This window comes from Microtus ochrogaster, chromosome 19 (genome assembly GCF_000317375.1).
Source record: "Microtus ochrogaster isolate Prairie Vole_2 chromosome 19, MicOch1.0, whole genome shotgun sequence".
Classification (NCBI taxonomy): Eukaryota; Metazoa; Chordata; class Mammalia; order Rodentia; family Cricetidae; genus Microtus; species Microtus ochrogaster.
The window spans coordinates 5159402-5172758 of NC_022021.1; the positions used below are offsets into that span (position 1 = coordinate 5159402).

At 39.3% G+C, this 13357-nt stretch overlaps 1 protein-coding gene across 1 annotated transcript in view; it reads left to right on the forward strand.

Moving 5' to 3' along the window:
- Aggf1 (angiogenic factor with G-patch and FHA domains 1) overlaps positions 1-13357 on the forward strand; it is a 27444-nt gene that overhangs the window by 2157 nt on the left and 11930 nt on the right. Inside the window, exons 2-8 of the mRNA XM_005356468.3 lie at positions 1296-1398; positions 1972-2165; positions 3452-3616; positions 4432-4620; positions 7576-7897; positions 8768-8879; positions 9219-9270. Of these exons, the coding sequence (XP_005356525.1) occupies positions 1296-1398; positions 1972-2165; positions 3452-3616; positions 4432-4620; positions 7576-7897; positions 8768-8879; positions 9219-9270 (1137 nt within the window). The remainder of the gene's footprint in view (positions 1-1295; positions 1399-1971; positions 2166-3451; positions 3617-4431; positions 4621-7575; positions 7898-8767; positions 8880-9218; positions 9271-13357) is intronic.

Genomic DNA, 13357 nt, shown 5'->3' on the forward strand with positions numbered 1-13357 from the left:
GGCCTCGTGTGGCCCCTGCCTTTTAACGGGGGGCCCAAGGCAATCTGGGAAGAATATCTCACACCTGCGCGCAGGTGTGCGCACAGGCAACCATAGTCCAGGGGGAGTCTGGGAGTTGTAGTTTTCCAAAAGAACAACAGATAGTGTGTAGAGACATGTCAGGGGTGGGGGAAGGAGGGAGGGAGAGAGATGCTACCTTCTAGTCAGCATTCACTTCATTCCCTCCTAGGAGGATGGGGTGTGGCTATCTATCTTCCCAAATGTTTGAGTAAGTTTCTTCTGGAGCAGTGACTAAGGGATGACCTAATAGATCCATCATATGTGCTGGTTTGGGGCTTAACAAGCCTTTCACAAGTTACTTTGTCTCTTAAGATATTTCGTGTGTAACATTGACATCAGGACAACTAATCTGTAAAGCAGTTGTGTAAATTAGGACATTCCTCAAAGTTCCTGTGTAAATGTGGTAGATGCTAAGTATTCCAGTTCATAGCTGTGATGGTGGCAGGCAGTCAGCAGCACCAGGGCGAGGCCCTCGGCCTTCTAGGGTAAGGAGTGAATGACAGGGATGAATCTGAGAGCCAGTGCCTCCTTCCTTAACAGTTTTCACTAATTTGTTTTTCTTGGCCTGGTTCTAGTCTTAATAGTAAGAGCAGATCTCTTACTATTAAGACTTTTCTTTCTACATTGCTGGAGACTGAGCCTAGGATCACTGGGCAGGTGTCCACCACCAAGCTCCGCCCCTAGAGTTTTGGAGGGATGATTTTTGAATGATTTGCCTTTTTTTTTCTTTTTCTTTCCTTTTTTTTTTTTTTTTTTAAGGGCAGGGTCTTACTGTGTAGCCCTGGCTGGCTTTGAAAACTCAGTGAGCCACCTGTTGGATTGAAAGGCCTGGCCCACCGTGTCCTGCTATAATTTGAGTGTTTTCCTAGGAGTATGAAAACATCCTGAGTGGGTTACAGAGGCATGCACAGTTTGGTCTTAACTATCTGGGAGGCTGAAGTAAGAGGATTTGTTGAGCCTTTGAGTTTGTTATTTGCCTGCTTTGCAAAATAATGAGATCTGTGTTAAAAAGGAAGGAGAAAAGTTGGGGGGGGGGATGAGAAAAGTCAAAAGTCAAGCCAAACCATAACCTGTGAATTGTGGGGTCACCAAAAAGGAACCGTCTGCTTTGGGCCCAGCTCCACAACTTCTGCCAGGAAACATGCCCTGCGGTGTCATGAGAACGATGGCGAGCACTGTGTGTGTTACTGGATTGCTGTATGGTTTATTTTCCCTAAAGATTTGCTTCCTTTCAGGTGGAAGAGCTCAGTAAAATACTCCACTGTGGGAGAAATGAAGATAGTAAGACGTCTGATGTAGAAGTCCAGACAGAGAACCAGGCTCCTTGGTCAATTTCAGGTATTCGTGTCTAGTTTCTGACATGCTGAAGTCGGATTTCTTTAAAAGTAGGACAGACAAAATGTATAAATATGAAGACTCTGATAACACTGATTTTTCTCTATATCACTTAGTTATTTTTGTTTGTTTGTTTTGGTCATTTTATGGTGACAAAATAGAAATATAGTATGTCTGTAATTTCTTTAATGTCTATATGTTTTCAGTGCTATACTAAGTATTCTGTTCTTGTTGCTTGAGTCGAGTTTTCAATATGGAGATAAAGCTAGCCTGGAACTTGCTGGGTAGCTCAGAGTGGCTTCATTCTTATCAACCTCCTGCCTCAGGCTCTCCAGTACTGGGAAAATCCCCCTCCCCACCTTACTGATCATAATTAATGATTTGCCAGTCAGTAAACCACCTGTCTCTCTCCCCTTTTAATCTGGTCTGGCCTGTGGCCAGATTCAATGGGTGCTGTTTTGTGCTAGATACTCAGTGTTTCAATGGGTGCTGTTTTGTGTTCACTACACAGGGTTTGCAAGTAGCCATTAAACTTCTTCCATACACCCATCAGCCGTTTCTGTGTCTTTGCTACAGATTACTATTACCAGGCGTATTACAATGATGATAATCTTCCCAGTAAAGAGACGGAACCAACTGCACAGCAGAGTCAGTATGTTGAAGCTTCCACTAAAGACGAGTCACAAGTAGACAGTGATAGTCATGCTGGTACTGACGGAACAGACTGTGTTAAATGTGGACAAGAGGATCCTTTCATCTCTGATTCACAGGTAATAAAAGGCTAACCGTGAAATGTGGGCCCAGGAATTTATCCTTAAATTGCTTATGGAGAAAGACAGAATTCCTTGATCTGTTATAAACAGTATTACCCATGATTATGCAAAGAGTTTCGGTTTTGTTTTGTCTTTTGAAATAAAAGTTTTTCTTTGTTGCTCAGGTTGTTCTTGAACCCCTGAGCTCAGTTGTCCTGCCTCAGCCTCCAGTGTATTTATCTGTATCTATACATTCAGCTATGGTTGCTAAAAAACAGAACTGGGAATGTGTTTTTAGTTGTGATTGTTTTTCTGTTAGGTTACATAACGTAACTAAAGGACTATGTGTCAGTCTATCTTAACTCAGTCCGTAAACCCTGGAGCTCAGTGAGATGACCCAGGAGGTTAAGGTGCTTGTTGTAGGAGCCTGGCAACCTGAATCCAGTTTCTAACCCTGGAACCTCAAGGGCACACGTTTTTGACCTTGACCTCCGCGTGCTTGTGGTGGTCCTAACATCCACAGTCACACAGTACAGGAAAGCTTCGAAGGACTCTGGACACAAGGACAGTAATGGGTTTTATATTTTATATGTAAAGTGTCTGTTATCTTGACATGGGATCTCACGATGTTGCCACACTGCTCTTGAATTTGGCACAAACTGTCCTCACACCTGAGCCTGCCAAGTACTGAATACTATAGGTGTGTGTCCCCAAACTGGCTATATCTGGAAGTAAAAGGCAGCTTTCTCTCTTCCTCCCTCACCTACTAGCTTCAGGGCCTTTATATTAAGTGCCTCAGCATTATTTAGAGTTTTCCTGAATTTGGTTTTACAGTGTTTGAATTATGAACCTTTATCTGATATATCTCATTTAAGCTAGAGTTTTCTCCTCCATCTCTAGTTTTAAAATACTTTTATCTTTGAACATATTTAACGACTAGATCATTGTTTAAGGAGTATTTCATAGTCTCTGCCTCCCTGTGTTATCAAACATTTAACTTTGAATAATTGTTATCATCTTACTTTAGTGGTTTTAAAACTCAGACAAGATTCTGAGGGTAAACACAGCATCTGCCTCTCATGTGCAGTGCCCTGTCTGATCCTCAGCACTGCAAAACAAAACAAAAAGACAAAATTCAGAGTCAAGGTTAAATTGAAAAATACTTGAAAATATTTTTTAAAAAATGGTTCAGATTATATTGATGGCTATCTATTCCCATTACAAACTGAAAACAAACTGAAACACGGCTCTAAGTCCTGCGCCTTAGATTTGCTGTGTCACTTGGTGTGATTCTGTCTCACCAGGAGAGTGCCTCCGTGTTAGCCACCGAGGGCTCGGCCTTGGAAGGCTCCTCGCTAGCAGAGAGCCTGAGAGCTGCAGCGGAAGCCGCCGTGTCGCAGACCGGCTTTACTTACGACGAGAACACGGGATTGTATTTTGACCACAGCACTGGTTTCTATTATGATTCTGTGAGTATCTCAGATTTTTTCAGTTCCGCACTGTTGTATTTTTAGTTGCCTGAGAGCAAAAATGAAGGCCAAGCTGAAGTAAGAAAAGTAAGAATTGGTATTTAAAAATTATGCCTGTGGGCTGAGGAGTGGGCTCCCATCCCTGAAGTTCATTCTTCCTGTGGTCTTGTATGTTAATGATGGTGTCTGTTGTTTTTAAAATTTGGTTGACTATAAATGGAGATACCTTTCATTTCAAATATTTTTGTTTTTCAGTGTTTTATTCTCCTTGCTCGTTTTCCTTCAAAGAAAAAAATAGAAAATTAGTGAAGATAGTTGTTTCCCAGTTTCTTACAAGTTACCCCTCCCCAAATTTCTTTATTTTTTATTATTAAATGTTGAAGGTCGGATTTTTTTTTTTTTTTGTATTGTTAAGAGGTTTGGGAGTTTGGTACAGGTTGATTTCATTTTCAGCTCTCTGATCTGTGCCTTAATTTCCATGCCTTCAAAACAGGTCCTTTGATTCTTTTGTTAATGTGGTCAGTTGGACCATATGAAATTGTTATTCCTTATAAAGCAAAACACTGTAAACAATGACAGTTTCATTTGATTCAGTTACGATTAATTTTTTTCTTACTAAGGAAAACAGAGCAGTTATTAATTAATAAGATATTTTTGAAAATTTAAGTTTTTTTTTAATTCATTATTTCCTAAAAATACTATACTTGCTAAAACAAGTATATTCACTAGATTGGAATGTGTTTGACATTTTTGTTTATTTTTCTATTCTGTTTCATTATACATGAGTAAAACTTACATTTTCTTGACTTTGAAAGGAAAACCAGCTATACTATGATCCTTCCACTGGGATTTATTACTACTGCGATGTGGAAAGTGGTCGATACCAATTTCACTCTCGAGTAGATTTACAGCCTTACCAGACAGCCAACACAAAACCAAGCAGAGATAAAAAGCTGAAGAAGAGAAGAAAGGAGCCAGGATCTTGTACAGCAAATGACGAAAGGGTAATGCTTTCTTAATTTTTATATTTTACAGTGCTTTAATATCACAAAATCAGTCACTAGAAGTAGGTGTTTTATAAATTTGGAGGAGATTTAAGATATTTAAAATGTTTTACATGCTGAGCCATCTATCCAGCCTCTTGTTTTTTGGAAAGAGGTTGACCAGAAACCTTTAAGATGTTTTATTTTCATTAGGTAGAGAATGTATTTCTAGTAATTTATTATGTTTCAAAAAATTAAGACACTTTCTTTGCATAATTAATGCAACTGTATGTATAAGAAATGGGGGGAAAAGGGGTCTGGGATGTACCTTAACTTTGGAAAGTTTATTATGTTCCATGTGTAAGGCCCTGAGCTTGATCCCTGGCATTGCAGAAATCATGGCAAGTGCAGTAAAGAAATTAAGACTGATGGAATGAGACTTTGGTTAATTAAGAACATGATGACGTAGCTAGCAGTGGCGGCTTTAATCCAGCCCTCAGGAGGCAGATGCAGGTGGATCTCTGTGATTCTGAGGCCAGCCTGGTCTATAAAGTGAGTTCCAGGACAGCCAGGACTGTTACATGGAGAAACCCTGTCTTGGAAAACAAACAAACAAACAAACAAAACAAAGAACATGTAAAGGAAAAAAATTTATATCTGAAGACTGAAGGGAATTTTAAAATCAGTTAGGAAACCATAGTACTTAAAGTATTACGAATGCTCTTCTCTTATTTCTTCCCCCTGGATGGCTGAGGTTGGTGGTGTGGGGGTGTGTTTACTACACTCACATTGTTTGAATTGTGTTCTTTGGGAATTTTATCTCATATTTTCTAAACCCAAAGAATTTACTTAAAATAAATTCTGTCAATACTTGGAAGTAAGATTCTGTTGGTATTATTTTCTGTTCTCAATGTGTTTTCTCTTTGGAATAAAAAAGTATGTTAGTGAATTACTAGTAATTACCTTGGGATGTCCATTGTAGTGCCTTGTTCTGGTTACTAGAGTTGAAGGGCGGGACTATAAAAGGCCTCTTCCTAGCAGGAAGAGGAGTGAGAAGGAGCTGTGAAGCATTCCAATAATGCCCTTCCTTTTTAAGATACTCTCTCCTCACTTCTTACAGATGAGGACATGTGGAAGGAAGGCAACGGGGCAGGTATTGGGGAAAATATTTATGTATAGACATATAAAAACATATGCACGTATACATGTATGTGTTTATGGATATATGTGTATATTTACATATACATATATGTACACACATGCGCGTGCACAGATGTGCTTCATTTTCTTGTCTCTTATTGGGTGTTAATCTAAAAGTCTATACCAGCAAATTCCTATGAAAAGCGCCTCCAACAGTTTGATTTATTTTCTCTTTTATGTTTTCCAAGAAGTGATGATGATGATGATGATGATGATGATGATGATGATGATGATGATGATGATGATAAAAATAAAGAACAGAAGATTGGAACATGTTTTTTAAGTGTAGACATAGCTAAGATATTTTTAATCTAATTTACATGGCCTGTAAAGCCCCTGGTAGCTTTTTAGCTCCTTGCCCTTGCTTTTGCCCTTGGGGAGTTTGTATTGCTGGGATATATATTGTTTATCACACTGCAAATGCTCAGCCTGTCTCCAAACTCTATTTATGCTGCTATTAGAAATATGCTGTCATAGTTTATAAAATTACGTGTGAACTCCCTTGGTTATTTGCGGCATGGCAGAAAGAGAAATGAGTGTTACGTTCCCAAGGGAGAGAGAGTGATTCCTCTGTGCTTCTCAGTCTGATACTGTATTGTCTACTGTGCAGAGTGGTGCCTGAATTAGTGACTGGAAACTGAGCCCGGGAGCTGTGCGGATTAGACACACACCTCACTGCCGAGTCGTGTCCCTAGTCCATGTATTATATTCTCTGAAAGTCACTGTCAGAATAAACTGTTACGACCACAAAAAGTGTGTAATGCACATGTTCATTGGCTTAATTTAGTCATTATTCTATACATACTTTAAAATATATGTAATGAAAATACACACTTTTAATTTGTTAATTAAAAATAGTTTGTTCGCCGGGCGAGGGTGGCACACGCCTTTAATCCCAGCACTCGGGAGGCAGAGGCACGCGGATCTCTGTGAGTTCGAGACCAGCCTGGTCTACAGAGCTAGTTCCAAGACAGGCTCCAAAGCCACAGAGAAACCCTGTCTCGAAAAACAAAAACAAACAAAAAAAAAAAGTTTGTTCATTTTTTATAAAACATGCCAAAAATTAGTAGTAAAAGGTTTATGGTAGACAGGTTGAACTTTTAGAATTAAAGGCATATGAATATGAATAACTCATTTGTATTTTAAGTTTTTGTGTGTACAAAACTAACTAAAATGTCCAGTTTTGCCAAAATCTCAATTTTTATAACATTGGTTATTTATATTATTAGTGTTGTTTATTAAAATATTTCTGTGTTTTATGTACACTGTGTTATTTAAAAACTCAAAATAAAAATTTAGAGTTGCTACATTCTCAAGTTTCACGCCATTCAGTAAGGGAGCCACTAGTTACATGTGGCTAGTGCAGGTCCTATGTAGGAGGATATTCTGTATTTGCAAGATTTTAAAATCATGTTACAAAAGTAAATATACTTTTTTTAAAGTTTTTAAATGTGAGTAGTACAAAGTTTAGAAGTACAACTAGAAGTTACATTACATCTTTTTTTACACAGCTTTTTTATAGGCTAGTACACAAGCCACATAGTAGGTAATGAGGGCCTGGGCTGGGAATATTGGGCCTTGAGAATGGATGGAGGCTGTGGAGTGGCCAGCACTTGGATGTTGTCCCATGTGATGCTTTGCTGGGTATCAACAGTGGATGTTAAGTTCTAACAGCAGACTCCTGTTCTGTTGCTGTCCTGTATCCTCCGCAATGGAATTGGATACAGTGCTCTCAGATGGCAGTGCTGTCACTACTTGCTGCTTTCCTCTGTCTAGGATTGGAGTTCAGAAGATCAGAAAGTCTGCAATGTTGACTGTATAAACTGCAGCGAGGAAGACAATTCTGCAAATGTGAAAAAGAAGGCCAGAACAGACACTCACCACAGAAGTAGTCCCTTAATGCCTGCTCTTCCCGTTAGTGGAGGCACTGTGGAGTCTCCTGGAGATGATAATTCAGCGTCATCTAAGGATGAGAGAATTAGAGAGAGTGAGAGTGAACCAGAGGAAGGTGAGATTACAGACTCTCAGAGTGAGAACAGTTACGATGAAGACAGTACCAGTGAGAACAAGGAATCCTCAGAAGACTCGGAGGAGGAAGGTATGCAAGGAAATAATACACAGTGGCCATAAAAAAGCAAAACTGCTGTCGGATAGCTGACAGGGCGCCCAGTTATTTTGATGACATTGGAAATTATGAGAATAATTCTTAGTCGGTTTTTAGAAGGCAAGTCCTGAGAAAATGATCACTGTGTTAACTTAAGAAAGCCGCATTGTATTGAAAGGCTTCCACTGAACATAAGACTAAACTCCTCAATTCTAACACAGGTTAAGGCTGTGTTGCTCATGTCTACTTTTGCAGTTGGACAGGAAAAGTAAATGGCCATTAAAAGCATAGCTCATGAAGTCACTCTCATAGGAATTACGGTCACTCTAACCTTTTTGCTTGATATGAAGATGCAAAACACTATAATTATAAACACAAATTATACTTAAATTTGTTCTATAATAATAGTCATGATAGTAACTCTTACATGTCAGTGTATATATATATATATATATATGTACATATATATGCTTGGGTATGTATGTGTGTATATACATATATGTATACACACACATAGTAGAATTTGAAAAGTTTTTTGCTTGTTGCTATACTGGGTATTGAACCAACATGCTGGGCAGTACTCTACTACTGAATTTGGACCTATGTGATTTTAGTTAGCTATGTGAAAAATTAATTTTTTTCTTCCTTTTTGTTTTGTTTTGTTTTTGAGATAGGGTTTCTCTGTATAACTGCCCTGGCTGTCCTGGAACTTACTCTGTAGACCAGGCTGGCCTTGAATTCATAGAGATCCACCTGTCTCTGCCTCCTGAATTCTGGGATTAAAGGTGTATGCTACCACTTCCCGATGAAAAATTAATTTCCATAACACTTAAATTAATGTTTATCCTCCTCTTACCTTGGTAGAGGAAGAAAAGATTTGGCCCCCCTGTATTCGGGTGATTGTTGTTAGATCTCCAGTGTTGCAGACGGGCTCACTTTTCATCATCACAGCTGTAAAGCCAGCCACGATTGGGAGGTAAGGGTGCTTCATATTGTTGTATATGAAAGTTTTCACTTAATTCACAAAATGGATGAGCTGCATTGTATTTCAAGCACTGTTCTATGTGCTCTGGAAACAAGACTAAAGCCATATCTTCATCATAAGAAACCACAGTTAAACAAAAAAAAAGATGTAAATAAACATTGTGGGGAAGATGCCAACTCTGATGTGTCAGTAAGGGCAATCCACAACTAGACCCCTGCTCTAGGCTTCCATTTAAACATCTGGTAGAAACATGCCTTGACACTATCATTGACACTGCTGTGTTTGCACACGTTCCCCAAATCACTAAAGATCCTTTCCTTATTGCTGTAGGGAAAAGGATATGGAACATACCCTCCGAATCCCTGAAGTTGGCGTCAGTAAGGTAAGACCCTTCTTCTCAGTTGTAGACCTAAGAGGGAAAAAGGTGTGTGTGTGTGTGTCCTTAGCTTGTATTCCCGCACTTGGTCAGCAGAGGCAGGAGAGCTAAGAATTTGAGAACAGCCTTGACTACACAGTGAGTTCTGAATCAACCTGGGCTATATAACAAGATCTTCTATTAAAAAAAAAAAAAAAGAACCCAAAGTCATTTTAGTAGCAAACTTGACTTCTTTTTAACAAGAAGGTTAATAATGTAGCAATAGTGGTGAAGGCAGTACCAGTTTGTTTCTTACAGTGTTTGAGAAACAATTTATCACATTTTGAAAATTATGGAGCTTTTGTGTTTGGGTTTGGTTTAAGACAAGGTTTCTTGTAGCCCAGGCTAGCCTCAGACTCACTAAGTAGCAGAGTCTAGCCTTCTAGGCTTAACCTCCAGATCCTTCTACATCTACCTCCTAAGTAATAGGCCTGGCCACCATCCATGGCCAGGGATTATTGCTGTGTATCGCCACACCTGGCTAATTATGTCCTTTTTAAGTTTGAAGCAGCAGTTACAAAGCATGGATTTAACTTAGATAGTGAATAGTAAAATAGTAACCCGTTTATTGAGTGAAGTAAATACGCTGAATTTTGTTTCAATTAAAAAATATTCAACTCTGATTCAAAGCATTTGCTTTGAACCCAAATGCTTTGCCACCCATGGATAACCTAGGATCCTGTTTCTTCTTTTCTCAAAGTTTCAGTGACTTCATGTTGTAACAGCAAAGGGTTGAGTTTTGTAAACAAACAATTGCACCTTTAAAATAGAGGGAAGGCTTAGCTTCTGGGACGCCTTATGCTCTGGGTTTCTAGTTGCATTTTTACTGTTTTTCTGTTATTGTTGAAAGTTGAACCCAGAGCTTTGTGAATAGTAGGCAAATATCTGCCCCTACAACTCCCAACTTTATTTTTACTTAATGGAGTAATGTGAACCTTACAGAGACTTTCTGTATTTTTGTCTATTAAGAATAGAATTTATGCCAGGTGGTGGTGACACACACCTTTAATCCTAACACTCAGGAGGCAGAGACAAACAGATCTCTGTGAGTTCGAGGCCAGACAGGTCTTCATAGTGTGGTCTAGGATAGCTAAGGCTACAGAGAAAAACCCTGACTCAAAAAACGTAAAAAAAAAAAAAAAAAAATGGAATTCATTTCCCATTATTATTAGGAAAGGCCTCCCCAGCACTTGGTTGGAAGCGGGGAACTCTCCTCATCTACCTGTTCACTTATTTGTGCCTCCACAGAAAGCCCAACATGTAACTGCATTAGTAAAGAAATCCATCCCCCCTCTCAGCTAGGCAGGAATACAGGTGGCTGTGTGTGGAGTTTCTTGCTTTCGTTTGGTGTTAAAGAAACATTCTCTTGTAGGCAGATAATCTAGGAAACATGAGACTGATAGCACATACTACATATTCCCAGGTAGATGAAACCAGTATATTGATTTTTAAAATCTTTCAGGTTGCCATGAAAGAAAACAGAGACAAATACTTGGACATTGAATAGAAGCCTTTATGAGTTTTTAGAACATAGTAACACTGACACATCGGTAATTTTGACTAGTTTGAAGCTTATGAGTTAAATTAAAAAGGCAGACAGTGGTGGCCATCACAAACTATGACAGGATTTATTTACATTCTCCAAGCCCATTCTGATGTCCAGTGAGTCAAGATACAGTCTGTTCACCCTGGAGACAATGTCATAACTAGACGTCATCTAGTCTTTAGAATATGCAATACAAATGTGAAGCCAATGTTGAGTTTTTATTCACAGTCATTAAAAATTGTTTCTATTGGGAGCTCAGTTTAGAGGAGCTTTGTGGAATAAGATTTGGCAGTGTGAAAACACTTTGAAACCATATAACACTTTAGTTATTCTAGATGTATTAACTATAGAAAGTCATACACAGGCAGAGGAACTCGAGTGGCTGGGGAGACAGCTTAGCAGTTAGGAGCACATGCTACTCCAGAGGTTTGACCGCCTATATCAGGTGACTCACTGCACCTGTAGCTGTAGCCCTAGGGCATGTGGTGCCTCCCTCGGACTTTGTGGCCCTGTGCAGACCCACAAATGGACCTACACCATACGCATAGTTAAAAATATTGAAGGAAACCTTTTAGAAAAAGATTTTCAGTAGAAATCAGAGAATCTCAAAATCAGTGGCAAACTTTTTTATTTTTATTTATTTATTATTTATTTTAAATTGTTTTTATAGAGCTAAATCTTCCACAACCTTCCCTTCCTCTCCCCTCCCCTTCTACCCTCTTCCCTGGTCTTCATGCTCCCAGTAGTGGCAACTTTATTACATATTGGTAGAATCCTAGGAATTTTAAATTTTGATAAGAGCCAGATTTGATTAAGGATATCTATATTCTTTATATATGTATATATTTGGTTAAGGATATATATGTGTGTGTGTGTGTATATATATATATATACACACATTAATTTTTTTATTCTTTATTTTTTTTAATTTTAAGACCGAGTTTCTCTAAGTAGCCCTGCCTGTCCTGGAACTTGCCCTTTAGACCAGGCTGGTTTCAAACTCAGAGATTCACCTGCCTCTGCCTCCCAAGTGCTGGGATTAAGGACATCCATCACCAGTGCTGGTTAAGGCAACAAGAATTCTCATAGACAGTGGGAATATGATTGATACATCCATTTGGAAAGCAATATGGCAGGTTTAATGTAAGATTAGAAATGTGCATATAGGTGCCAGATGATGACAGGGTGGCTCTTTAGGTTTAAGTGCTTGCTGCCAAGTCTGACAGTGTGGGTTTGATCCCAAGAAACTACATGGTGGCAGGAGAGACCTGGCTCCCACAAGTTGTCCTCTGACTCTACACATACCCCCTGGCACGTCCATACCCTGAAATGCCCAGTGTGCACCCAGTGTACCCCACGTACACAATACACACAAAAAAAATAAATGAAAAAATTTGCATATAGTGATTTGCATACAGTTCCATTTCCTAAGTATCTTAGAGAAATAGCTGGATTGTGTGCAGATGCTGTACACACAAGAAGTCTCAGAGCAGGTTTTTTAGCTTAAAAAAAAATGTATGTGTTTTACTTGAATGTATGTCTGTGTACTGGAATTGGATTTTCTGTTGGCCCCTAGCTCACAAGTAGTGACACGGAGACTTACCACCGATGAAAGCTAGCCTTAGCTTAGGCTTGTTCTCACGAGCTCTTATAACTTAAATTAACCTGTTTTACCTTTTACCATGTGGCTTTTTACCTTTCTTTTATTCTGTATGTCCAGTTCCATGTCTGGGTGTCTCCTCTGCGCCTCAGTTATCTCCTCCTACTTCCTCTCTGTGCCCGAAAGTCCCACCTATGCCTCCTGCCTAGCTGTTGGCCATTCAGCTCTTTATTAAACCAATCACAGCAACACATCTTCACAGTGTGCAAATATCCCACAACAGTGTATTACTTGGGTGTCTGTAAGAGGCCCAAAGAAGGTAATGGATTTCCTGAACTGGGGTTGCACATGGTGTAAGCCTCGGTGTGAATGACCTGCTATGTGGGGGCTGGGAATCAAACCCTGGTCCTCTGGAAGAGCAGCCAGTGCTCTTAACCACTGAGCCACTTGTCCAGCCTGATCACAGCAATATTTTTAAAGATAGTAATACCCTAGAAAGCCTAGGTATCCAGTTTTAGAAGCATTGACTGTGGGGCTGCTCATATAACAAAGGGAACAACTGTAGTCACTTCTTAGACAAGCTGCATGGTGTAATGCTAAGCCGCGAAGCAGAGCTACAGAATATATGAATAACGTGCTCTGCAGCGAGGGAGGCTCAGTCCCTGTCCTGAAGAATGGAGAACTTGCTTCCGTAGGGAGTTCATGAGTGTTTCAACAGTTTGTATTGAGAATTACAATGATTTTAAATAGACACTGATAGTACTTATGTTAAAAAACAGAAGAGTCAGGATATATACGAATTTTTTGTCATAGTTGAAGGTGGAAGTATAGCCTCCATTTTTTTTTTTTTTGCTTTTTCGAGACAGGGTTTCTCTGTGGCTTTGGAGCCTGTCCTGGAACTAGCTCTT